At 39.9% G+C, this 26,307-nt stretch overlaps 1 protein-coding gene and 1 long non-coding RNA gene across 2 annotated transcripts in view; both read left to right on the forward strand.

Moving 5' to 3' along the window:
• The first annotated feature begins 3,684 nt into the window (after nucleotides 1-3,684).
• Nucleotides 3,685-11,105, forward strand: LOC107308401 (collagenase 3-like). The gene is made up of 10 exons (XM_015852269.2): nucleotides 3,685-3,927; nucleotides 4,021-4,262; nucleotides 5,259-5,407; nucleotides 5,502-5,627; nucleotides 6,480-6,641; nucleotides 7,238-7,355; nucleotides 7,801-7,934; nucleotides 8,284-8,443; nucleotides 9,183-9,286; nucleotides 9,882-11,105. The coding sequence occupies exons 1-10, from the start codon at nucleotides 3,808-3,810 to the stop codon at nucleotides 9,980-9,982; spliced, it is 1,416 nt and encodes a 471-aa protein (XP_015707755.1). The 5' UTR covers nucleotides 3,685-3,807; the 3' UTR covers nucleotides 9,983-11,105.
• A 13,595-nt stretch (nucleotides 11,106-24,700) lies between these two features.
• The window catches only part of LOC116652776, a 14,439-nt gene continuing 12,832 nt past the window's right edge, over nucleotides 24,701-26,307 (forward strand). Inside the window, exon 1 of the long non-coding RNA XR_004305980.1 lies at nucleotides 24,701-24,840. This is a non-coding gene — a long non-coding RNA (uncharacterized LOC116652776). The remainder of the gene's footprint in view (nucleotides 24,841-26,307) is intronic.

A 26,307-nucleotide genomic window follows, 5' to 3' on the forward strand; every position in this document is an offset into this window, starting at 1 on the left:
TTGGTGTGACAAGTCAATGAGTCAATGAACCTTTACAGTGGAAGAAGGCTCTGAGGACATGGGTAAGGGCAGTGTGCTCATGAGGAACTCAAGGTGTGAATGACTGACCAAGGTGTTGCGAAGAATTATAAACTTAACACAAGTAGGACTGGAGGTGACATCCACCACACTGGATGAGATAACTAAATCAGTGGCCCAACCAGCTGTGTAAATGACTGCCTCCGAGTAAATCAAGAGTTCAAGGTGTATTCCTGAGTTACTCAGATGGATGTGGGGAGTGTAACATGTGTATATTTGCAGTGAAACAAAATAAATAAGAGCTGTGGAGAAGGCAAAGAGCTAGACCTGGTTTCAACCTGTATGTTACTATCTGGGGACTGGGGACACCCAGTGTCATTACAGCAAGCACATAACAGACTGGTAATAAGGATCACAAATGTACTGTGATTCAGCTGTATCTTGCAATTGCACTCTGCTAAATGTATTGTGTTTGCACTGCAAATTAAGCGCATTGCTCCATCACTCTGCTAACTCAAAATTCTGTGTGCCATCAAATATCTTCAAGCAGGTAAACTCTGTATTACACATTAAATCGTTCATGTGTGAAATATCTAAAAGAACCTGGTCAGAGACTATTGGACTTTGACAAGTGGGTGCCACATTTTATGAAGTAATAAAGTAACTAAACGGAAGTAATAAAATAATTTTACAATCATAGAACTCAATAACTGCAATCATTCTTCAAAATAATATTTTTTTTTTCACAGTCTCCATTTATTTATTTATAGAATCAATACAATTCAGTTACATCAAATGCTGTAAATATCTTCCTCAAATTCTTAGTACACCTTGGATATGGGAGTGCTATTCTGATTGCAAAGAGAAGCACAACAAATGGACCGTTTCTTGAGCAGGTCAGTGACATACCAGTGCATACATGCAAAAACTAAAGGTCACATCTGACAAAGGATCACAGATAGGTTAGCATCCTGCAGGAAGCCAACCTAAATGTGATTCAGTGACTGTAGGTGCTGGAGATGGTCCAACTGGAAATACAACTTGTGGTAAGGTGCATTTACGAATTGACTCACTGACTTTATTTGCCTTAAGTAAAGTGTGTGCAGTCTGGGAGTTAAAGAGCATTCACCACATTCTCTGTGCAGTGCTATTTTGGGCACCACACACAGGGAGTAAATCAAAACACGACACCTTTCCACTATCTGCGGTCACAGAATGTATGTTGAAGCCATACTGTTGGCACAGTTCTTGTTTTCAAATAATTCTGGTTTCAGATGCTTTTCACCACTTCTCCCGTTCTCCTGTATTTATTTACCCGAGGGGAAAAAACCAACATGCTTATTCCAGTCTCTGTTGTGCCTGTCCAGCTAAGTTTGCCCACACTCACAAGACACCAGAACTGCAGAAATTTTGCAGTGCTTATTGAATTCCCACTATTCAGCAGTTCTGCGAGTGTCAGGGCTTATGAAATGTAGCTTTCCAATCTTGCTTGTTTGCAGTGGGATCAGCACAATGTCTACAAACCACTGCTGACTGCTTTTATCTTCATTTATGTTTCTCTTTACAGTTTTTAACTCTTTCTTTTTTTGCTCTGCCATCACTTTAATGTGAGCAACGATTCCATATAGAATCCCACAATCACTCAATCATTAAGGTAGGAAGAAAAACCGTAAGGCCATCTAGTCTGACCATCAACCCATCACCACCATACCCACTAAAGCATGTCCTTCAGTACCACATCAACACATATCTTGAAGACCCCCAGTGCATTACCATTCTTTTTCTGAGAAGAAATTTTTCCTAACATCCAACCAGAATCTCCCATGGCAGAACAAAATACCATCACTTCTTGTCCTATCAGTTATGTGGGAGAAGAGACCGACCCCCCACATCACTACAACCTCCTTTCAGGCAGTTGTAGCAAGTCATAAGGTCTCCCCTGAGGCTCCATTTCTCCAAACAGAACAACCCCAGTTCCCTCAGCTGCTCTTTATGACTTGTGCTCCAGACCTTTCACAGCTTCACTGCCCTTCTCTGAACACAATTCATGGCCTCAGTGTCTTTCTTGTAGTGAAGAGGGTCCAAAACTGAACACAGTACTAGAGGCATAGCCTCACCAGAGCCAAGAACAGATCTCATGACCAAATACATCTGCACCAATGAAAGCAATGCAGCAAACATCAATACAGAGGTGCTGGAAAGAAAGAAGTAAGGTGTATGCATATCTTCTAGTGATGACTGGTAAGAATGGCAACGCCTGCAAGGAAAGCAGAACAATGATTACATAATCAATATGCTGTCAATGAAACACTACTAAAGAAGATGAGGTAATTAATAGTCCTTATGCCACCACTGCTGAATGAAACAGTCTCAGCAGTGGTGATGGGCAACATAAAGGAGGATACACAGTCTGAACAAAGGTTGTCTATGCCTAATTGATTTAGTCGTATTTAGCACTGGATGAGGTGGGTGGAGAGGTAAAAATAGCCTAAATACCAAATTCCTCACAGGTTTGTTTTCTTTAACTGTTTTCCAATGTAAGATAAAAGGCTAATACTGCTTACATAAAATTGAGCTTTGTCACACTCACCTACACTGATTTTTGTCTGCTTCCTGTTTTGTCAACAAGGCAACACCAGCTGCAAGGGCGTGTGTATTAGAAAGCATGTACTGGTTTATACCAGAAAGCTGCTTGAGGTTTTCCATGTGGGAATAGACTCCACAGAAGAGGAAGGTGAATTCAGACAAAACAGGACCCAGAGTTCTGGTCATGGTAAGTGATACAACCCTGGGCAGCAGCTGAGGTTGGAGTGACCCTGGGGAGGCAAAAGTCACTGCTCAGCTTTCAAACATAGTAATGCCTGTGTCTGTTGTAACACTGGATTCATCCTATTATTTTCCACCCCATAAGAAAACCACATGTTTCTGTATTCTAGATACACAAATTCATTGCCTGCCTGTAGCAGTTTGCCTCTCTTGGAGCAGTAGGTGTTTCACTGATCTGTAGCAATTCTTACAATGTAAATTTATATTAAGGGAGATTGTATGAAGAGGTCACTCTACATGATCTGCTTAGCTCTAGTAAAAACACTGTTAGGTATTCAAAACTGTTTCCTGATATTTAACATTTCTGCTTTTAGGGTCATCTCAAGTTGTAACTTAGTCTGAAAGATTGACAGAAAGTGATTTTAGGGATCCTTGAAGTAAAATCTGTGTCAGTGCTTTAGTGTTGTGTTTCTTTACAGAGACAAGAACAGGTCATGTCCTGTTACATACTCCATAACATTATTTCTTATTACCCAAAGCTGCATTTAAAAATAACTGAACCATTTCTGGTCTATTTCAACGATTAATTGTTGCTGAGCATCTAAGTTGTGAAAAATTGTAGAATTTATTTTAAAAGTAAAAAAATCTGAGTATATATTTTTATTTTTTGTCAAGTAGGAAACAAATACTTACTCTGGGGAGATGAGAAATAAGCCAGTGTAAGTTCTTGCAAAATAATCAGAAAGTGCCATTTTCTTCTCCTGATTTCTTCCCACAACCTTTGTAAATATTCTCAGACTGTGTTTACATGAAGATGCAGTTTCAGAGTGTTCAGTGGAACAACAGATGCCTAAACCACAGAGCTGGGCAGGAAAGAAAAAGTGGCCGTCTAAGCATGTTTACTTTCAGGGACAAGGAAGTTCTAACTTGTCCATAACTGGTGACTCATCGTAGCAGGGCTATAAATGTGAAGGTAACTGCTCTCTAACACATCAGGGCTTCAGACTTCAGAAATCCAACACAATGCAACCAAGACTTTCAGCTGTCTTCTTCTTCTTGCTGGGTCTGTCACTTTGTCTGACAGTCCCTGTTCCTCTTGATGATAGCCATGAATTCACTGAGGAAGATATCCGGTTTGCAGAGGTACAGTATAAATGAATCTGCATGTTTTATAAATAGTTGTGTCGTTATAACTGCATGGAAACTAGGCTTATGACTTTTTTTTCCCCTTCTTAGCGCTACCTCAGGACTCACTATGATCTCCGTCCAAATCCCACTGGCATTATGAGGAAGAGTGCCAACACAATGGCCTCTAAACTTCGAGAAATGCAAGCTTTTTTTGGCTTGGAGGTGACAGGAAAATTAGATGAAGAAACATACGAGCTGATGCAGAAACCAAGATGTGGTGTCCCAGATGTGGGGGAATATAACTTTTTCCCTCGAAAACTCAAATGGTCAAAAACTAATTTAACATACAGGTAAATGCATGGCATTTTGAGTGTTCCGTCTTTCCAGGTAACTTGTCGCTTAGTTATCAACTAAATGAAGTTAACGTGAAAAGAGTGTGTTCAAGTTTGACAGAATTTATATTGCAATTTAAAATCCTTGGAGCCCCTTGGAGAGTTTTAGAAAGGTCCCCTAGACTTGTCTTACAGTCCAAGGAAGGAAATCCTGATTTTCTTCCATTGTGCTTTTTCATGTAGTAGAGCTGGTGTGGTGTAAGCCAGTTACTCCTGAGCTGGCCTCCATGTAGACACTCTGAGTACATCCATGGTTCCAAATGAAAAAGGGGTAGGAATCACACATCTCACCTTCAATCCTCGCAGAGCACGGTCATTTAATCTCTCTTGGCTCTGGTTCGGCATCTGCTGCACCTGCATCTGTCCTGGACTAATCTGCCAGAGAGGGAGCTCTCCCACAGCAAGACGGCTTCTCTTTAATAATAACACAGTGTCATCAATAGGGTGTTTCAGTGAGCTGCAGCCTGAGTTTCTTTAACAGATTCCAAATATAAAATTTGAACTCTTTCAGAGATATCAGTCCAGTACCTGGTAAAAAAAAAAAGTATTACTTTAATGCCAGTGATTCTGTCCCACAAGAATCTCTTTGGATCATGTTTTGTCTCTCCAGAGTGAGGGTCATTAGATATTTTAAATGGCATTAAAATAGTTTTAAGTTAATTATTTGGCTTAATGAAAAACTGTCATTTTCCTAAATCCTCAGGTACCTGTAAAACTAATTATAGAGATCTATTGAATCATTTTAGATACCTCTTTATAACCACAATGAAAATGTAAAAGGTTATTTTTATTTCTTGGAGTATTATATGCAACTGTTCAGCTCTATATGTTCAGATAAGAACAGAGGATGGTAACAAGCAAAACTTTTTAATGAAGTGCCCAGTCAGATAAAAGTGTATTAAATGCTTTCTTACATCTGCATAATTTAACGAGAGATATTATTCTGTTTGATAGAATTGTGAGTTACACTTCAGATCTAAGACGTGCTGATGTAGAGAGAGCTTTCAAAAAAGCATTCAAGGTTTGGTCTGATGTGACACCCCTTAACTTCACCAGAATACGAAGTGGCACTGCTGATATCATGATCTCCTTTGGCACTAAAGGTAAGACAAAACACATTTTTCTTACATTATAGTTATATTGTTGCCAGTTTGATGAGATATAATTGATTTCATTGGTCTGAGTGTTATTTTATAGAACATGGTGACTTTTACCCCTTTGATGGACCTTCTGGATTACTGGCTCATGCCTTCCCTCCTGGTCCAGACTATGGAGGAGATGCCCATTTTGATGATGATGAAACTTGGTCAAATGATTCCAGAGGTGAGAGATTCCTGAGATTATTTCAGATGGTGATGGACAATTTCCAGTTTTTTATGTTTGTAAATGGTTTCGAGTTTTTTTTTGTTTTTTTTTTTTCTGTTTACTGTTCTTTAGGTAATATGTTCACTGTCTACTCATTGGAAACTGGTTTTAATTGCTAATCATAAATGGGAATGTAACATATGCATACCATAGATGTTAAGATATACACATCTTAAGTGGACCAGTTTTTTAAAATGCCATATTTAATGTGCTCTGTCAGCTTGGCATTTCACTTACAGCTCGTGGACAGCTAGTCAGGAATGGCCTCACTGAATCTTTTAGAAAAAGCATATGCTTCACTCAGCTGGAAGTCAGCTAATTATAACTAACTTGAGAATTCCTCACCTTGCCTATTCAGCAGAGATCTTTAATAAAACAAAACATTATTTTTTCACAGTGTTAGTTCACCTTTCTAGAATTATTGCCATACCAAAACAATGAGTATTTTCCACTGGAAGTGAATTCCCAACAAAATTTTTTCTTGACTTAAGTAGCACTAAGACTTCACCTTAGACCTTTCAGCATTGCTAAGAAATTTCAAGGAATCTAGAGCTGTATACAGATATCTAAGAATCTGCAGCTGTGTCAGATAAAACATAGCTTGAAGACCAGCTATGGGACAGTCAATTAAGCCCTTCTTAAAACAAATATTCTAGTAGATGGAAAAAGTCAAGAAATTATACATCATTCTTCCATTTCTCTCTCCTTCATTACCTCTCATTAAATCACAGTGTTAATGCTAATTGAGTAATCCAGTGCAATTTGGCTATGTGGGAAGTATACGCTTACTTCTGTTGTCATTTGTTATAGGGTATAACTTGTTTCTTGTTGCTGCTCATGAATTTGGCCATTCACTTGGACTTGAACACTCCAGAGACCCTGGAGCACTGATGTTCCCAATTTACACATATACTGGAAAATCTGGTTTTGTGCTTCCTGATGATGATGTGCAAGGGATCCAAGAGCTCTATGGTAAGTCTGTATTGTATAAGATATGTATCGCCTGTGTTATCATAACCTCTTACAGATACACTGCACAGTTCCTAAAGGCCTTCAGATGTTCAGCAGCAGCAGTCATGATTAAGTCCTAATAAGTGAGCTCTTGGCAAGCAGAATAAAGGAGAAAAGATGCTCAGATGTAATAGCTCAGGAGGATAAAAAAGGAAGTAATACTGCAGAGGACTGTTGGTAGCTGTGCTGTTCCTTTGATGAGGTAGGAAAAGAGAGCACACACAGTCCTTTTATTTTCTTACCTGAAAAGAGAAGGTGAAACAGGCAGATATAGAAGAGAGAAACAGAAACATCCAGGTTTCAGTGTTTCATCGTGGAAAGAATAAAACTTTTAGAGGACCTTCAGAATAAGGGTAAAGGAAATTAGTCCATTTAATATCTCCACAGCTGAACTACAAAGTCCTTTAGTGTATGTGGCTAAAGGAGAGAAAGAGAGAACNTGCACATCTGCTTGTATTCTTCATGACATGTGGGGACATTTCCATACCTACTTAATATTATAAGCCACTGAACAGGAATAAATGTTGGCAAACGTTTATCACACTATATGGTTTCAGGTGCTGGAGGCAGAGATCCCCACCCCAAACATCCCAAAACACCAGAGAAATGTGCTGAAGATTTATCAATTGATGCCATAACAAAACTTCGTGGAGAAATGCTGGTTTTCAAGGACAGGTAAAGAGTCTGCTGTGTGATGGATGGTGGCTACTTGGTAAAATTTGAGTGAAAGAAAGCCAGTTCTATTTTTCACTAAAGATCTGTGTAAATATAAAAATTCCCATATCAACATAGATGTTTTTAAGAAGTTACATCACATGTGTTTTTAGACAAGACTTGCAATGCAATTACATCCCAGACTTCCCAACAATGTAAAGTGAAGCTTATATGGGTGAAGGCTGCCACTGTTTCTTCACATTTTTCACTTCACAGGGCTTTTGTAAATGCACATCAATCTACCAACATTTATACTAGATTCAGAAACCTTACATGGAGTGCAATTGTTTCTCTTATTCTGAATGGAAAAGCAAATAAATAAATAAACAAAAACAAAAAACCAAAAACAGACAAAACCAATCAAACAGCACCCCAACTTCTCTGTTATTCTTTTTTTCTGAACTAGGTTTTTCTGGCGATTGCACCCTCAAATGGTTGAAGCAGAACTTGTTTTAATTAAATCCTTTTGGCCAGAGCTCCCAAACAAAATAGATGCAGCTTATGAAAATCCCATTAAAGATCTTGTCTTCATGTTTAAAGGTGAGTTTTTTCTTTTGTTGTAGGCAGGAAAATCTACATATTTAGTCAAGGTCAGTGAGAGATGGAGAGGTAATGAATGAAAGTACACAACGTTCTATCTTCCCTACACAAAATACAATGAATGCAGGCTCCACCCCAGGCAAACCTACCTTTCAGTAAGTTAGGTGATTTACAATTAAGCTCCTATGCCTAGGATTACTTTTAGCATGAATAATTTAATATCTACAGAGTATGTGGCCAAAGAATCTGTTAGATATATGAAAATAAGGATTGTAGCATCTTCATTTTATCATTCTCTCAAAACTCAGCCTTTATAAAAGAATAATACATGCTTTATTCCTATTTTCAGGAAAGAAGGTTTGGGCTATGAATGGCTATGACATAGTTGAAGGCTTTCCTAAAAAGATATATGAAATGGGATTCCCAAAAGAAATGAAAAGAATAGATGCAGTCGTCCATATTGATGACACTGGCAAGACCCTCTTTTTTACAGGGAATAAGTACTGGAGGTAAGCTGCTAACAGACTGGTGCTTCTTTTCAATGCCCTTTTCATAAAATGTGAAGAAGTGTCAAAAGATCAGTAAATATTTCCCATTATGCTTCAGATGTTGTCAGTCTATGGTTTTCATAGGTGTAACATTTGGCTGGAATATATCATGAAAGTATATGCAGGATTTTTATAAATATATGGGCACAGTTTGTAAAAACTGGAAGAGTGAAAGAAAGAACAAATTGCCCTATCCATGAGAATTTATAACATGGACAAGTCTACTAGACAAAATTATTATCTTGCTTCCTAGAGTGGTTTGTGTGGCCCCTATGAGAGAGCAGGGCATCTAACATCATAGATGCCCTGCTCATAAGCATCATAACAATGGCTGTTTTTCTTGGCCAGGAGTGGGGCCTGCAGCCAGATCTTTCACATAACTAAGGAAGATGTTACCATCCCTTCCAATCATCTCTATGTCAAGCAGCCTCAGAGCAGAGTCATGTGGCTGCTAAGTTGATGTACAATCATTTCCCTATAATGGGTAGTTTATGTACTTCTGAAATTATGACTTTACTGGTTTTGTGATTATTGAGATTGTGCTCTGGTGTAACAGTGCCCTACTTATTGCCTTGAGTTTTATTATTGCACTAAGCGTAAAGGCTGCTGGCTTCTCTTGGTGTGGGTGACTTCAAAGCATGCAAGGGAACACAGCAGGCCAAGTTCTCTGAATTTTTATTTTCTTTTATGCTTAATGTAGTTATGATGAAGAGACAGAGGTTATGGACACAGGCTACCCCAAGTTTATAGAAGATGAATTTGCAGGAATTGGTGATAGAGTGGATGCAGTCTACCAAAGAAATGGTACGTAGCCCAACAGCAAAGCTTTATTACAGTGAGTTGTGGCTGAAACTTGATATTAATGTCCTGTAGGATTTTCTGTCATTTGTAATTCTGACTCTTTTTTTACATCAACTCTTCTGTTCTTGCCTAGATCAGGTTTCTGAACTCAATTACTCTCTGACAATTATATTAATATAAATTATGGAGATGTATATCTTCAGAGTCAAAATAGACTTCCTTGCTTGCTCAGAGTGATGTGTTTTTTACATATGATTACTATAACGTGACTATTCCTTGAAATCTAGACAACTCATATCCAATTTTTCCAGGAGTTTCCAAGTCAGAGGCTTAAATATTTATGAGCAAAACCTCATTTCTCCTAAGGAAGCTCTCTGTAATAGTGAAGTGCAGAGCTTTGCACCAGGTTAAGATACTGTTTGTTTTAAAACAATGATCTAAGTCTAGAAAATGTAATAATCAAAAGTTTAGCTCATCATTTTAAAGACTAAAATACTGCTCTTAAAATTTACTAAGAAATGAAAACAAACCACATGATTTTTATTTGAAAATTAGTTTTAATGTAATAGATTTTTCAATTTTAATTCTTTTTCCTTAGGCTACCTCTACTTCTTCAATGGACCACTGCAGTTTGAGTACAGCATCTGGAGCAAAAGAATTGTCCGAATCCTGCATACTAACTCCTTATTTTGGTGCTGAGTACAGATGAGTGCCATGTTACAAGCTGCAGAGCAGCTTTTAGTACATGGAAATAATAATTTGGGCATGCAAGCTTCTTAGAGGAAAGCAGAGTTCTGTGAACAAGCACTGGCTACCTACAAACAAATGTATACTCATATACTGTATATATGGAACTATACAGCTGTATGTCAGTCTGGAACTGCATTAAATTAATAGGAAAAAAGGAAGGAAATGATACTCATTTTAAGGGGCATTACACCATTTAAAGTTTGTCAAGCATTAAAGTGAGGAGATGGATACATTCATCATGACCATAAGCACGACTAAGTCCCAGCAATCTATCATCTTAGAACCGTGTAGTATTTCTGAAGAAATAGAGCTCCCTGGAGTGTTTTATTTTAAAACTAACCCTTCTGTTCTTTGCAAAATTATTGCTAAAGTACTGGGGATCCAGACCTGTAAGGAACAAGTCAGGACTGCATGGTGTTTCCCTGAGCAGGATAACAGCAGGCTGCAACACTGAAGTTAGGGAACCCAAAGTTACTTAAACGTATCCCCATCTGAATGAGAATGTAAACCTAGAAAGAGGTGTCCATGTTATATGTGAAAGAAGCTGAATGTATAGAGGCAGCGAGGCAGCATCTCAGAGCAGACAGAAAAGCAGGAAAAAGGAACAGTATTCTCTGCAGAAGCCCTCAGCTTATACAACACTGGGGTAGCCAAAAGCAGCAATAGCATGGGAATCACACAGGCTGAAGCCTTTCAAGAAACTGCACCTGGTAACAAAGCCCATGTTTCCAGCTGCTGTGAAGTGATTCAAATGACATTCGTAGAGCTTATGCCTATCTGTGCTGGCAGAGAACTCAAACTTCAAATCAAAATATTCAAAATAATGCCATTTCATGTTTGTGACTCTTTCAGTATTTATAGCAATTGTTTTGGTACGTTACAAATTCTGTTTGGTTTTTTTTTGTTGGTTTTTTTTTTTGTTGTTGGTTTTTCGTTGGTTTTTTTTTTTGTATGTGTTGTTGTTGTTTGTTGCTTTGTTTTGTTTTGTTTCCAATCACTGAAAATGATGTGGGACTGTGATTATTTCTCAGTTTAAGAAAGTAGTATTAAATAAACTAGAGGAATTAAATGACACTGTGAAATTATTTCAGTTAAGATATCTACACTGTGTGCCATAAAAGCAAGACAGAGCTACGGAATGAAAAAATGAGAAATTTTATTCATCAATATTTTCACCTCAAGTAAAATACTAGTACATTCTTATCTTGAGGGATTCTGTTATGTTTTTTGTTTGTTTGTTTGTTTTACTTAATTGATTTTATAGAAAAGACAGGAAGAGAGAAAATACAAAATAACCCAAGCCGACCTCATGAAGTTCAGCAAGACCAAATACAAGGTTTTGTACCTGGGTAGGGGCAATCACCAGCACAGGTAAAATTTGGGCAGAGAATGGCTTGAGAGCAGCCCTGAGGAGAAGAATTTGGTAGTGTTAGTTGATGAAAGACTCAACATGAACCAGCAATGTGTGCTCGCAGCCCAGAAGACCAACTGTATCCTGGGTTGCATCAAGAGAAGTGTGACCAGCAGGCCAAGGGAGGTGGTTCTGCCCCACTACCATGCTCTTGTGTAACCCCACTTGGAGTACTGTGTCCAGTTCTGAAGCCCTCAACACAAGAAGGACTTGGAACTGCCGGAACAGGTCCAGAGGAGAGCCACAAAGATAATCAGAGGGCTGGAGCACCTCCCATATGAGGATAGGCTGAGATTTTGGGGCCCTTCAGCCTGGAGAAGAGAAGGCTCTTGGGGACCTTATAGTGGCCTTCCAGTACCTGAAGGGGGCCTACAGAAAAGCTGGGGAGGAACTTTTTGTAAGGGCAGGTAGTGACAGGACAAGAGGAAATGGTTTTAAATTGGAATTAGATAGATAGATTAGACTAGAAATAAGGAAGAAGTTCTTCACTGCGGGAGTGGTGAGACACTGGAACAGGTTGCCCAGAATGGTTACAAGTATCTTGGAAGCACTCAAGGCCTGGCTGGATGGGGATGTGATCAACCTAGTCTAGAGGGAGGTGTCTGCATCCAGCAGGGGGGTTGGAACTGGATGATCTTAAAGGTCCCTTCCAACCCAAACCATTCCATGATTCTATGATAAATTCCCAGAATAAGAATGAAGTTGTAATTAGTCCTTATTGTTGCAGAAAGTATCACAAATGACTAAAAATGTGAAATTCAAATCCATGCTAATTTGAACATAAATAACTAATTGAAACTAACTGCCTTGTCATATTTTTCATCCTCAAAACCAGCCCCCAGCTCAGTACAACAGCATCCCAAGCAAAGCCCATTGGTACTGAGCGCTTTTGAACCAGCACTAATAGTCAGGCTTACACAGGAACAGGTGAGATGAGTTTGATTCTGTAATTTATGTAACACAAATGGTCAGATGAGATTGGCTATCAGATATAGCTGCCTACTCTGACTGTAAAATGGTGAAGTGAATGCCAGACCTTGAAATGCTTAAAAGACATGCAAGGAAAAAGAACTGAAAAATTACTAATAGGAAAACTTACCTAAACTAAAATCAGAATCCCATTATACAATATAATATTGGTACTGATAATGCTAGAAAATTAACTGTCAGTATGATTTCTATATCTAATAAACAGAAAATCATTAATTTCTTTATGAGTGTAATTGTTGATAGACAGTGTTTGCCTGAGCAGTGCTTGATACTGGAATGCAGTTAAGTTTAATCTCTCTTCGGGGAAGTAAGGGCCTGAACATTTAACCTTAGTTCTCGTTATTTTTAGTACAAATACTCAGCAAATTTTTTTCTATGGTCAAAATAGTAAAGAGGCGTCAGTTGATTCACATAACTGCGTATTTCTGAACATTTGGCAGTGGAACAGGTACTGCATAGGAAGCTGGGCCTTCGAGATGCTTCAACATGATTGTATCCAGCTGCTCCCCAGCCCAAACACTCAGATTCCTGTTCGCTGCTTGGCTGCGAAGCAGACTTCGGCATATGTCCAACGCAGCTCCAGCTCATGTGTCTGCATCCCCGGTGAGAGACACTCTGCGGTCAGCTCTACCCCAGCTGAGAGAAATACCAGCTTGTCAGTTCCTGGCATTTTGTTAAGAAAAAAATGAAAAACAAAACAACAAAACTGCGTGTGCTATGGATGTGGAAGGTTGAGGTCAGAGCCAGCCCAACCCTGGTGCTATGCATCCATGTCAGAAAGGAAAGCTCTCTGTGGGGCTTGATGTCTTTGGATCTGCTGCCATCTCATGAGAAAAACATTGCACAAGTCTGTGGTAGCAGCGCTGGATGCACACCAATGAGCTCCTCTGGTCCTACAGGGTACTGTCCAAGACCATCAGGTATTAAAAAGAAATGAATCTCTTACCCAAGAACTGGCCTGAACTGACTGCTCTCCCTAAGATGTTGTGTGTGAGGAAAGGGCCACAAGAATCTGCTGCATGCTCCTCAGTAGAGGTTTCTGTGCTTGCTACGTGATCCTTAGGAAGCAGGGCTTACACAATGTCTCTCAGAAGAGACAAAACTAAGAAAAGAATTCTAAACTTTGCAAAGTGAGAAACAAGGCAGCTGCCCACAAAACTCCTGTTAGTAATTTTTCAGTTCCTTTTCCTTGCATGTCTTAAGCAAAACTCAGTGGTACACTGGATAGGTAACAAACGCTGTAAGAGGGGCTGTGAACTTTGCAAAGTGAGAAACAAGGCAGCTGCCCACAAAACTCAACGGTACACTGGACAGGTAACAAACACTGTAAGAGGGGCTGTGAACTACATAAGATTTGCTACTAGCTGAGAAAATGACAAAGAAATTACATGTTAGTGTTCAATTTTGGTTTTGGGATCACCTCCAGAAACCTCCAAGGACACTAGATGGCAGTGACAACTTTACTCCCTGCAAGACCAGTAGAGAAAACCCCAGCCACGGAGGGGAGAACAAAAATAATAGAATGGGTGAGGAAGCTACAGCTACTTATGGCAGATTCCTACAGTTATTGAAAATATCAAACAAACAGCACCAATAAATAGATTAAAATGATTACATTTTCTTGATGTATGGATCTCTAAGGGATGAGTTCAGGATAGTTATGACACTGAAATGTTTAGAAAACTTATGGATATAGTCACTGTTAAGACCACTACCATTTCAGCCTAGAGAAGGATGTTGTGAGGGACCATGTCAAAGGCTTTGCAGAAGTCCAAGTAGATGACATCCATCACTCTTCCCCCATCCACCAAAGCCATCACTCCATCACAGAAGGCCACCAGATTGGTCAGGCACAGTCTGCTCATGATGAAGCCATGCTGGCTGTCTCAAATAACCTCTTTGCCTCGTATGTGCCTAAACATAGCTTCTAGGAGGTTCTGCTCCATGATCTTCCCAGGCACAGAGGTGAGGATATTGACCTGATCGTGGCTGTTCCTCAGACACATTATTCTGTAGGCAGTCCTAGGAATAATGCAATCTATTAGTTTAATTTCATTTAAAGTTTAACACACATAGACACAGACACATATTCCATCCTTAGGACATGAGAACCTATCAGCATATCTGCTGGGCTGGCAGATACTTGACAGATGGAGAATATGGTCTGTGAATCCCTACTACTGGCAAGGTCATTAAGATTAGTGAGCACTGAAAGCCTGACAGAAATTGATTTTCCTATGCTGAAGAAATTTTGTAGACTTTCAGACATCTTAATGTTTGCAGTAGAAAGAAAAATGAAAAACTTGAAAACTTTTACTATGAGAAACAGGAAACAAAACAGGCCAAAACAAAACATAAGGAGGCTGCAGTGTTTGTCCTCGGGAATAATGTGTAGCTGTATACTGTTTCAGTGTTTGTTTTTTCTCAGCCTAATTTAAAACAAGGTCTGGACCTCAATCTTCAGTCTAGATGAAAGAGCTGCACATTCACTTATGATGTGGTGAGTTTATTTCCATCCTTCTGCTTAAGGTGTTTGCTCTTCAAATACAGTTAAACAGCACTCTTTGGAAAGAACAGCTGCCACTGATCAGAAAGCTCATGGAATGTAAGATCAAGCCATGATGTCAATCAGGATTCTTTTGTTTGTACAAGGTGCTGTGACTACACACACTGTGAGTCTGCACAAATTTTGGGGTGTATGAGATGATTCTACTGTTTCTAGGGGAAAACAGCATTTCAAGAGATGACCTCAGCAGTTCTCCCTGACATGGAGCAGGAGGTTCAAAGCTCACAGATGCTGCATTCTGGTCTGGCAACTTCCCCTTTCCCACACAACACCATTGTTCTGTGGCTTGAACATCCTTTTTGATCACAGTTCTTTGACTCTGTACTACAGTATGTACTTCCAGCCAGCGCTGTTCAGGGGTGTCTCTGGCACTCGCAATAGCTACCTCTATAATGCCATGTGCCATTATCTCCTGTGCATTGTGCTGTCTGCCCCTCTCTGTCTTCCTCAGATAAACTAGAATAGGGAGCATTATCTTTCTAGCAGATATTTCCTTCTCACTTTCATAATAAACATGCCACTGCCATAGTAGCAAAGCATGATGCAGTTCTGTGTGTATGTGAGTGAACCTCTCAGGTTGTATCTTTACTTTGTATGATCTACTCTGAGATCCTGCTGCCAAGTGGTAGGACTGGTTTATGGGGTCGTGTCCTGAGAATGGTCTCATTCAGACTGTGTAGTCTGCAATGGTCATCACATGGTCTTGTTCTGCTTTTAAAGGAATAAAACTTCCTTTTCTAACCACAACTTGTGTCATCTGAATAGAGTTTTCAGAGGAAAATAAAATGACTGTGGTGACCTGTAGTCCTCAGAGGAACCAGGGGTACTGGTGTCTGTAGCTTTGACTACTAGATTCAGTGAAGTCAGTGGGGAAATCAAGCTTATGAAGGTGGATTCAGTAGACAGTCATATTGGAGACCTCAGCAGGCAAGGCATAGCATGCAGGTAGTGCTCTTCCTTATGTACCTGACTGGGGCTTATTCTTTACTCACACTAAGAGCAATGTTAACATTACTGGTACAGTTTAGTTATTGTCAGGTTTGAAATGAATATCATCGAAAGTGTGCTGCTTGCATTATGACTACTGATCCACAGGGCTTAGTTCCAAAAGGCTTCTCTTCTTCTTTCATTCTAGACAGAGAATAGTCTTTCTTCGCACGTTTACCATTGGCTGTTGCCAATGAGTATTCTTGAGCTCAGCTGATTTTGACCTACAGAGTACTTCAGTAAAAGAAGGTATGCAGGCCTTTAGGCAAGGGTCATAGAAATATAACAGAAGAACTGAAGCTCACCATGTATCTTGGGCCACAGTGTACTGGAAAGGAGATGTCACCACTCACAGAGACCTAGTCTGAGAGGCAGGCCTCCATGTTCTGGCACAACACCATGTCTTCCCCATAGAAAGCTGGTAAATCAGAAATCTTACTTCTGGTCCAGATGTTTTGTTATTCTGCTATAGTACATGTGTGGATAATGTGCAGTAAGACAACTGACAAAAAATTTTGTCATGAAAAGTTGCAAATGCCTAAGAAATAAGATACCTGAGGGTGCAGTAAGCAGACTGCAGTACAGGTACCCCAAAACAACAAAACATGTCTGCAGTGCTGTGGAGTGCAGCTTCAAACAAGGAATCACACAATGATGTGACTCATTGAGACAGTGAGGATGTGGTCAAGCAACTGGAATAACCAACCCATTTCACAGAATCACAAAATCACAGAATTATCAAGGTTGGAAAAGACCTAAAAGATCATCCAGTCCAACCATCACCAATACTTTCCAGTTAAATCATATCCCTCAACACAACATCCAAACGTTTCTTAAACACCCCCATGGTCGGCTACTCCACCACCTCCCTGGGCAGTGCATTCAAGTGCCTCACCACCCTTTCCGAGAAGTAATATTTCCTAATGTCCAGCCTGAATCTGACCTGGAGCAGCTTGACACAATTCCCTCTAGTTCTATCACTGATTACATGAGAAAAGAAGCCAACCCCCAGCTCACTACAACCTCCCTTCAGGAAGTTATAGAGAGCTATAAGGTCTCCCCTGAGCCTCCTCTTCTCCAGGCTGAACAATCCCAACTCCCTCAGCCGCTCCTCATATGGCCTGTGCTCCAGACCCCTCACCAGTTTTGTAGCCCTCCTCTGAACACATTCCAGGGCCTCAATGTCTTTCTTGAAGTGAGGGGCCCAAAACTGAACACAGTAATTGCGGTGCGGCCTCAACAGTGCTGAGTACAGGGGAACAATTAACTCCCTATTCCTTCTAGTAACACTTCGAGTAACACTTACTATGATGCAAGCCAGGATGCCGTTGACCTTCTTGGCCACCCGGGCACACTGTCAGCTCATGTTCAGCCAAGCATCAATCAGTACCCCCAGGTCCGTTTCCTCCACACAGTCCTCCAGCCACTCTGCCCCAAGCCTATAGTGCTGCCTGGGGTTGCTGTGGCCAAAGTGCAGGATCCGGTATTTGGTCTTGTTGAACCTCATCCCATTGGATTTGGCCCAGCTCTGCAGCCTGTCCAGACTCCTCTTGTAGGGCCTCTCTACCCCCAGGCAGATCGACACTCCCCGCCAATTTGGTGTTATCTGCAAACTTACTGAGGGCGCACTTGATGCCCTCATCCAGGTCATCAATAAAGATATCAAAGAGGACAGGCCCCAGCACCGACCCCTGGGGAACACCACTCGTGACCGGTCTCCAACTGGATTTAACTCCATTCACCACCACTTCTTACCCAGCCAAGAGTGTACCCATCCAAGCCACGGGCTGCCAGCTTTTGCAGGAGAACAGCATGGGAGACAGTGCTGAAGGCTTTGCTGAAGTCTAAGTAGACCACATCAACAGCCTTTCCTTCATCCACCAGATGGGTCACAGGATCATAGAAGGAGATCAAGTTGGTCAAGCAGGACCTGCGCTTCACGAACCCATGCTGGGTAGACCTGATCCCCTGATCATCCCACACCTGCCGCATAATCTCCCTCAAGACAATCTGTTCCATAACCTTCCCTGGCACCGTGGTCAAGCTAACAGGCCTGTAGTTCCCTGGATCCTCCTTACAACCTTTTTTCTAAATGGGAGTCACGTTGGCAAGCCTCCAGTCTTCTGGGACCTCACCAGTCAACAAGGAGCACTGATAGATGATGGAAAGTGGCTCGGCTATCACCTCCACCAGTTCCCTCAGCACTCTTGAGTGAATCTCATCTGGTCCTATGGACTTGTGGCAGTCCAGCTGGAGTAGCAATTCCCTGACTGCTTGTTCCAGAATCACAGGGGGTTCAGTCCACTCCCCAGCCAAGACTACCAGGTCAGAGCGTGGTGAGCCCTGAGGATAACCGAGCTGACTTTTAAAGACAGACGTAAGGAAAGCATTCAGAACCTCTGCCTTTTCCTTATCCTCTGTGATCACATTTCTTTGGTAAAATGCATGTTCACCTTCCAGCTACATGCTTTGATCTATTAGTTTACTACATTAGATCCTACAGACAAAGCTGTAAAGAAAATCTGTATTTTTATGACTCTGACAAAGCTTAGACACAAGGTGGTAGGTTAGTTTGTGCCCCAAAGTCCATTGCAGCAGGAACTTAGCTGATGACAAGGTAGGGCACAAATACCTTTAGGCTTTAACTGTGCTGATGAATGCTTTAAGGAGCTCATCTGGATGACCAATTTCAGTCCCTCAGATGATTTTAGCACACAAATATTTAACCCAAGTAATCCAGAACATCCATGAGAAAGCAAGAAAATGAGTGTGGATTTCTTAACTATAAGATCATGTTCTTTCATGGTATGGCATTTTTCCTGCTTCACTAAAGTCAATAGTTTTCAGTTTTCAAATTCCAATCATGAATCCAGCTGCAGTTTCCTAGAATCATCTGTGGAATCTTTCTCATGGAAAATTAATTAATTATTTATTTTGCTGAAAGTTTTATTGACAAAATGCTTTGAGAATGTTTCTAAGCTTCAGTGTGGAGATTCTGCTCCAAAATAAAGGAAAAGCTTAGATATGTTCATCTGTCCAAAAACTATTACATTTATGTGGATGGATTTCCAAATGAGGAGAAGCAAAATTAAGTGAAACTGTTATTTGCAGCCCGAAAGTATCCTGTTTATAACTTGGTTGGAAATATTGGTGCAAAGTCTCTCCTACCATTAGTAAAAGATGGGATCCCAGCAATTTTTTTAAAATCATATGCAACCAACTCTGTCCACAGTGACACCAAATGGTGAAACAACAGTGTAGTAATATAAAAGGAAGAGGTATAACAGTAGAATCATGATGTGTTAGGAAATGCAAAGGAAGTGATAACATCATTTTATTTACAATTACTTAATTTCTACAACTACTATGAGTATGTAAAGTGTGAGAACAGAATTAGTAAGTAGAGTTGCTAGGATCGGAATCAAAGTTCATAGAATCATAGAGATTTTAATCAAAATTCATAGAATAATAGAGAGGCTTGAGTTGGAAGGGAACTCAAAGATCATCTAGTTCCTCATCTAGTTCAATTAATCAAATTCAATTCAATAAATGTAACAGAAGTCTCAACATTGACTTCACTTGGCTTTGTTTCAGGAGGCAATTGCTCAGATAACAGCTGTTGTGCAGGCACTACGTGGGAGATATATTCCTTCTGGACAAGCATTCTCAGTGACTTGAAAGAAAAAGTGAACATCTGTGCATGGCGTTGGATGAGCACCTGACCCTGGAGCCATGCAAACGTTTCTGCCAGTTGGAAGCCAAAGCCCTGTGGCAGCTTTCTTCTGGGTGCCAAGCAGGAAGCACACTGCTCAGGGCTTCACATTTGGGAATTTTCCCAAGTTATGTTCATGGGACTTAGAGTATGAGTTACAAGCTCTGAAACTGAGTCACTTGATGCACAAAGTAAATATCGGATGTGGGCTTACTGCCTCTGAGTTGGGCTGCACAAGAATCAACTCCGGAGGGTGAACACTTGTAGAACGTTCAGGATCACACACGCAGTACTGTGCATGCAGCCTTAAGTAAACACTGGAAATGTTATTTTTTATGGATCCTCTTGCTCCGCTCACAGCTCTCTGCCTTGGATTTTTCATGGCACTTCAAGGAATGACTTGCGCAATATTGCTGCATGCTTAAAGTGTGAAGTTTCTCCTTAGATGTAATGATGACAGTTGCAGAACATCAGAATTGCTCAGCTGACCAAATCAGACATCCTTTTGGACTGTCCTATTTCTGTCTATCCTTAATGGCAATGAGAAGTAAACAAAATACCATCATGGACTATTTCAGGGGCTGTTAGTCATAAGAAAGGTCTCTGTTCCTGTTTGCTGATTTTTACATTGCTTTTCTTTAATTCTGTCTTACATAGATACAGATGTTTTAATATCTGTGTTCTCACTAAAATCTCAAATTTAAAATAACACATTAAACCTCAGAGATTTTTTTGCACTCCATATGAAAGAGTAGTTCCCTACTACCTAATTGTAAACTATTGTCCTATGTCACTGAACATGTCATTGTTCTTAAATTGAGGAAAAATAAGCAAGACAACCTACTTTCTGTAAAATGCTTCTCTATGTGTCCTTAGCAGAGATTTTATTCCAGTTGATAAAACATTGTTTCCATTTTCTGCCCTTTGATGTGAACAGTGTGTTTAATTCTCCTGACAGTCTTGTGTCACGGGTTACTTAGATTTACCTATGCCCGTGACAGGGGAAGCTACCCCGTGGGCCCCCCCCCTTGGGGCCCGGAAAGGAGGAGGAAAAGGGGAGTGGGATAGAACAGCGACAATCTAAGGAGGAAAAACTTATTTTACTAAATATGATATTGAAATACGAGATAACACAATATAATATAATTGAGGTGTAAGTACTAATCGCAACTCAGATCGTTTGAAAGCAATCCGAGTTAATCATCTGGTAACACCGATATAACAGACCCAGATACTAGACGAATAGGCGCTCTCGTGTGTGACATTATAATCCTCTGAAACGTGTAAGCAGATCGCCTACTGTACTAAACTAGGACGACGCGATTAAGGATGTGTAGTCTTCGGGAACGCTTTCCCACTCTCCAGAAGTCGAGAGAAGAAGGGGGCACTTCCCAGCCTGGGAACGAGATTATACAGCGTCCTGGTCCCGTGACTTATCATTAACCCTGTTGTTCTCTGGGATATGTAGTCTTCTTCTGTGGACTGCACATTCAATAGAAGTATCCATACTTTATGTGATGTTATGATGTGGAATACTGATAGCAAAATTACAAAATTACAAAACCATGACATCTTGGCAGAGATTTTATTCTTGTTAACGGCTTTGTAATTTCATATGACCAGAACTAGGCACAATGCTCCGGTCAAAGTGAATTAATCTCTTTCTCTAGTGTCTGTCTTTAAACTGCAAAAACTCCAAGGGCATAATCAGTGATTAGCTATCTACTATTTACCATTTACTCTGTGCTTGTTAAAGATAAGAGGATTTGTGTAAGCTACTCAAAAGGATCACAAACAAACAGTATGGGTCAATGGCTACTGCGAATAATGAATCACAAAAAAAAAAAAACAAAAACAAAAAAACAGCCATCCTGTTATAATGGAACCACTCAGGACTATAGTAATGGATAGATGTTAGCCTTAGACAGCATCAGGAACTTGTATGAAACCACAGTTTGTTTTACTTCCTCTGATGCAAGACAAACTATGGATGAACTCCTGATCAGGGTGCTTAGAGCTCAGATTATTGAGCCAATCTTATGATGCCATGTTTTAGAGAGTAAGTTCGAAAAAACAAAACAAACCAAACACACACACAAACAAACAAAACATCAAAAGAAAGGAAATTCAACCCAACAAAACACTTTTCAGAAGTGTAAGATCTAGTTTATGAAAGGAGACAACTCTAATAAATGTGTGAAGCACAAACTTTGGGGTACAAAACAAGAACAAACAGATATCAGGAAAAGGGGAAGTTTGTCATTACTGGTAAATTCTGCCAATGCTGCAGTCCTTAAAAGGCAACATGCATAAAGGCAAAACTTCCATATGCAAGAGCTGTCAAGCCAACTTTGATAAATATGTGAAACCCAGACATTGGATCATATATGGAAATACACAGGCAGATTAAATCTCATATCATTGCAGACCAGGCTACAAGTTTGTGGAGGTGTAGTTACACCCACTTTCCCCTGACCTTACCACAGCTGCAGCTGTAGAGGAAGCACAGATGTGTTTAGGCTCAGATCAGGTAGACTAGGTTTTGGTGAGATGATATAACCAAAACAATTATTGTACTTCCAAAAATGTAACTCGTTACTGAAAATAGTGCACATGTAAACTGACTATTTTTAAAAATACTGCAGTGACAAAATTAGCCTCACTTCCTCTTTGATGACTAAACTACAACATGCTGCATGTCTACCTAGTCAGGACAGAAACTGTAAGGTTATATGATGAGACTTACTGTGCCACTACTTACTCACACTGGGAATGACCCAAGGGGATTCACACTTCTGAAATACTAGGAGAGAAACACAGACAAGATGTAGGAGGTGAAATAACTTAAGGTGAAATGTTTTGTTTTGGTACAAGTATTGCTTGTGGATCAGATTAGAGTAGTCTTCATAACTCCTTTTTGGGATGAGGATCAGCTCCTCCTCCAAAGAGCTTATGCATCAGGTATGTACAATGCACACAAGTGGGAAGGTATAATGGTGGCCATGTGTGAGCAGAGTCCTTCCCTGAGGGTGCCAGAGCTCTCCATGGTTGGTTTGTTCTCCCATGTTCAGCTGATGTTTTTCCTGCCAGATAAGCCATTAAACAGCATTAATAAGGAGAAGGACAGCTGCAGAGGGGACCTGGAAAGGAGCAAAGAAGATGAGAGAGATGGGTAGTGGAAATGCAAAGGGTATCTGGAATGATTGTTGCAGACAAGCTCTGGCCTGTGGGGCAGATCAGTGCTGTAACTCAGTGGGGATACACTGGTGGGCTTTGCAATCTGTTTTCATTCTGTGGAATCCAAACCATCGGGTTGATAGCTTTTTCTTGACCTTCTTCCCATAGGGAACTAAAATGATGCCAGGGAGCACACTGAGGCCCATCAAGCCTGCCTGTTTATCCACTCTTGACTGTTTTGTAGTCATGCTGAACTCTTCCTGTTTGAAGAGTCAGAGGGATGGTTTGTTTTTGTGTAAACAGTAAATATTTTCCATGAGTTGTTTTACCAAATCCTGCATTCCCTGTTTTATTAAAGGGGGAGATTTACTGAGACTTTGCGTTAAGTTTGAAATGACGTATCTTTCTACAAAAAAAAAAAAAAATAAAATAAATTTTTTGCTACTCAGTAACGTCTAGGGATCCCTCAAGTACGATTAACTACGAAGTTGCTTGGGGTTGACAAACTATTTTCTGCCCTTCCAATTGCTGTGATACGTGAGCAAAGAGAGAATACATAGTGCAGGAATGCCAGAGATGTGTGCTTACTGGCAGAGTCACTGCAGCTACACCCACAACTTTTAATGACACAAAAATATTACATTTCTAAAGCATCTGGGACTACGTTCAAGTGGTAGCTAAGTGATTTTAACTGGTCTGGTTGTGCATTTAAATGTCAGCTGTACTTTTAATGCTCCCAGCTCACTCTCCAAGTCCAAGGCACTTGATATTTCTGATGCCAAGCACAGCCAGAACGGCACAAGGAGTGAGCCATGCAAGCAGCTTACTGCACATTATGACACTCGCCAGTTATACCACACATTCCTCAACACAGTTGACTTTGTCTCCTTACATGGTAGCTGTGGTCTAGACAAGTCAGTCCTCAGAGAAAACCCATAAAGGCTGATGAGGGACAGTATTTATCTCACTTAATTTTTATCAGGTCACTTAGGCAGAATACAAAGCATCTAGGTTCAAAATCCTTTTTTGTTTCCCTAGGAGATCTGAACACCTACAACCTATTTCCTAGAGAGAGAGACCTGTAATTACCATATTCCTGAGTTTATCATAAAGGTATTTTCTTGGGAAATTCCACTATATCAGTAGTATAAGTAAAGAAGTCAGCAAAAAGATAATGATAATCATGGGATAAGTTTAGGGGTATCACCTTTCAGTGAGGACCAATGGATCCATTCTTAGTTTCATTGAACATATTCAAATTCAAAATAATTTTCTGGGGAGACCTGAGAAAGTGACTTATAGCTCTACGTTGCTCAGGCAAGACATCCAGGTTGTTTCTGATACTGGAGATCATCATAAGCCACTCTTATTACTCTTTTTTTAATTGGGAATATCCCGGATCTGGTGTGTGGGTGTAGTACTTGTCTAGAACGATTCAGGCGACTAGTCTACTTCCTCACTTTGAATCATTAGATATTTCCATCAAACATCTTGCACAGTTTAATTTTGGCTCTCAGGTCCTTGTGTTAACCCACAGTCTCTTCTTGTTTTTTGTGTCAGGCATTCAGAGAGCTGAGACATGGAGAGCCTTCATACACTCTGTAAATAACAAATGTGCAAGGCTGTGGTGTGTTATGTGACAGGAAATTGTGCTTGCTAGGACTTGTGTGAAGGTTAATAGGGTTTAATTTAGAGTTGAAAGAACAGCTCCACTCCACATCCCACTAACGTGCTTGTATAAGACTTCTGTAGCCATGTCTAAATTGTGATGTCATCCAAACAAGCAGGACCTCCATCCTGACTGAATCCCCCGGGGAACTGCCATCACATCAGAAACATAAATCAGGCATTTCATTTAATTCTTCTTTCCCTTCCTCACAGCCCTGAAGCCTTGGAATCTTTCACGTCCTTCAATTTCAGAGTCTATATTTTTCAAGTATTATCCAATGGAAAACACCCTGCAGGTAAGGAGATATCGCACAATGTCCTGGGATGTTATCAAGCATTTCTCATTTACAGTTCTTGGCTCCAAACTACCTGACAGTGAACAGGTTAAAACAGGTGACGGCAGATGACTGAGCAGTAGACAATCATTTCTTGGAACAAATGGTTGCAAAACAGAATTTGTTCAATGAAGGAAGGTACAGGATAACCTTCAGGGCTGTAAGAGAAAATACAAACACAGAAAACAACATGCACTTACATAAGAAAATTGTTTTTGTAGAACAGATGAAATGCTTCTGTTGTGTTATGGAAAAATTAATCAAATAACATAAGTTTGTAATAGGATAAGCAAATCCATCTGTGCCACAGAACTGCAAGGTGAATTGTAGAACTCCTTTTTACAAGCTCAAATGTGAGACAAATGGCAGAGGCAGCACATAATAGTAATAGAGTGATTACTTCTTTATTAATAGTGAATAATTCTTATGTCCCTCTAATCAATTTTGAATTAATGTCATCTCTCTTCTTGTATTTATTGAATCAGGGTTTACTTAAGTGCAAATAGCAGAGATGTCATGCACCACTTTTCAGTCTATGTTTAAGATGTGATGAGTCTTGCAAGTAGACCCAACTGAGTTTGGAAAAAAATAAATTACTCTGTTTTAAAAAGCAATTTTGGTTAAAGGATGTGCTGCTTTATGATAATTGTTAATCTGCATGAAAAATTCAGAGGCTTAGCAACCAGTTACTGGAAGTAGAAGTTAGCTGGATTGTTAGGAAGGGAGATTTACTTTACTGTTTCCCCAGGCATTATCATTTTGACCAGAACGTCTTGTTCTGTTCAGTGGCCAGTTTGGAAAAATAGCAAGAAAATATTTTTGATTCACAAAGGATGTTTGTGTGATCATTTTTATGAGGTCTGTGAAATACCAGGTTGATTCTCCTCCAAACTCAATGTTATTTTTTTGTGTTCAAACTTTTAGATAAATTTCTGAAGTAGGTCTCTGAAGCTTTTCCATTCCTCTCTAAGCATATTATGTAGCTATTTTCTTTATAGTTAGTTCCTTGTTCTCTATATTGCTTTACTTCTAATCATCATATTCTATATGTTTAACTAATTTTCCTTTGATATTGCTTTAAAAGCTTTTGATCTAACACATTTTCATTGCCTATAAAGCATTTCCTCAGCCAAAGGTAGACAGTAAGTTCATCTATCATATTAATTTGTTTAGTTTGTGCCATATTTACCTCATATTTTAGTTGATTCCATGCTGGATTTCGTTATCTTCAAATTCACGTAATGTTTTACTAGCACTTACTATGCTTGGATTAACAGGCTTTTTCTTCTCTGAATCAGTATCCCACCATTGTGGAGAGTGTTTATGCAGAATGGCTTCATGAGAAAGGACATGAAGAGATTTCACTAGTTAAATTGTAAAAGAATGAACGTGATTAAAGACAAAGACGGTCTATTCTAGGGCCGATCA

This window comes from Coturnix japonica, chromosome 1 (assembly GCF_001577835.2).
Source record: "Coturnix japonica isolate 7356 chromosome 1, Coturnix japonica 2.1, whole genome shotgun sequence".
Lineage (NCBI taxonomy): Eukaryota > Metazoa > Chordata > Aves > Galliformes > Phasianidae > Coturnix > Coturnix japonica.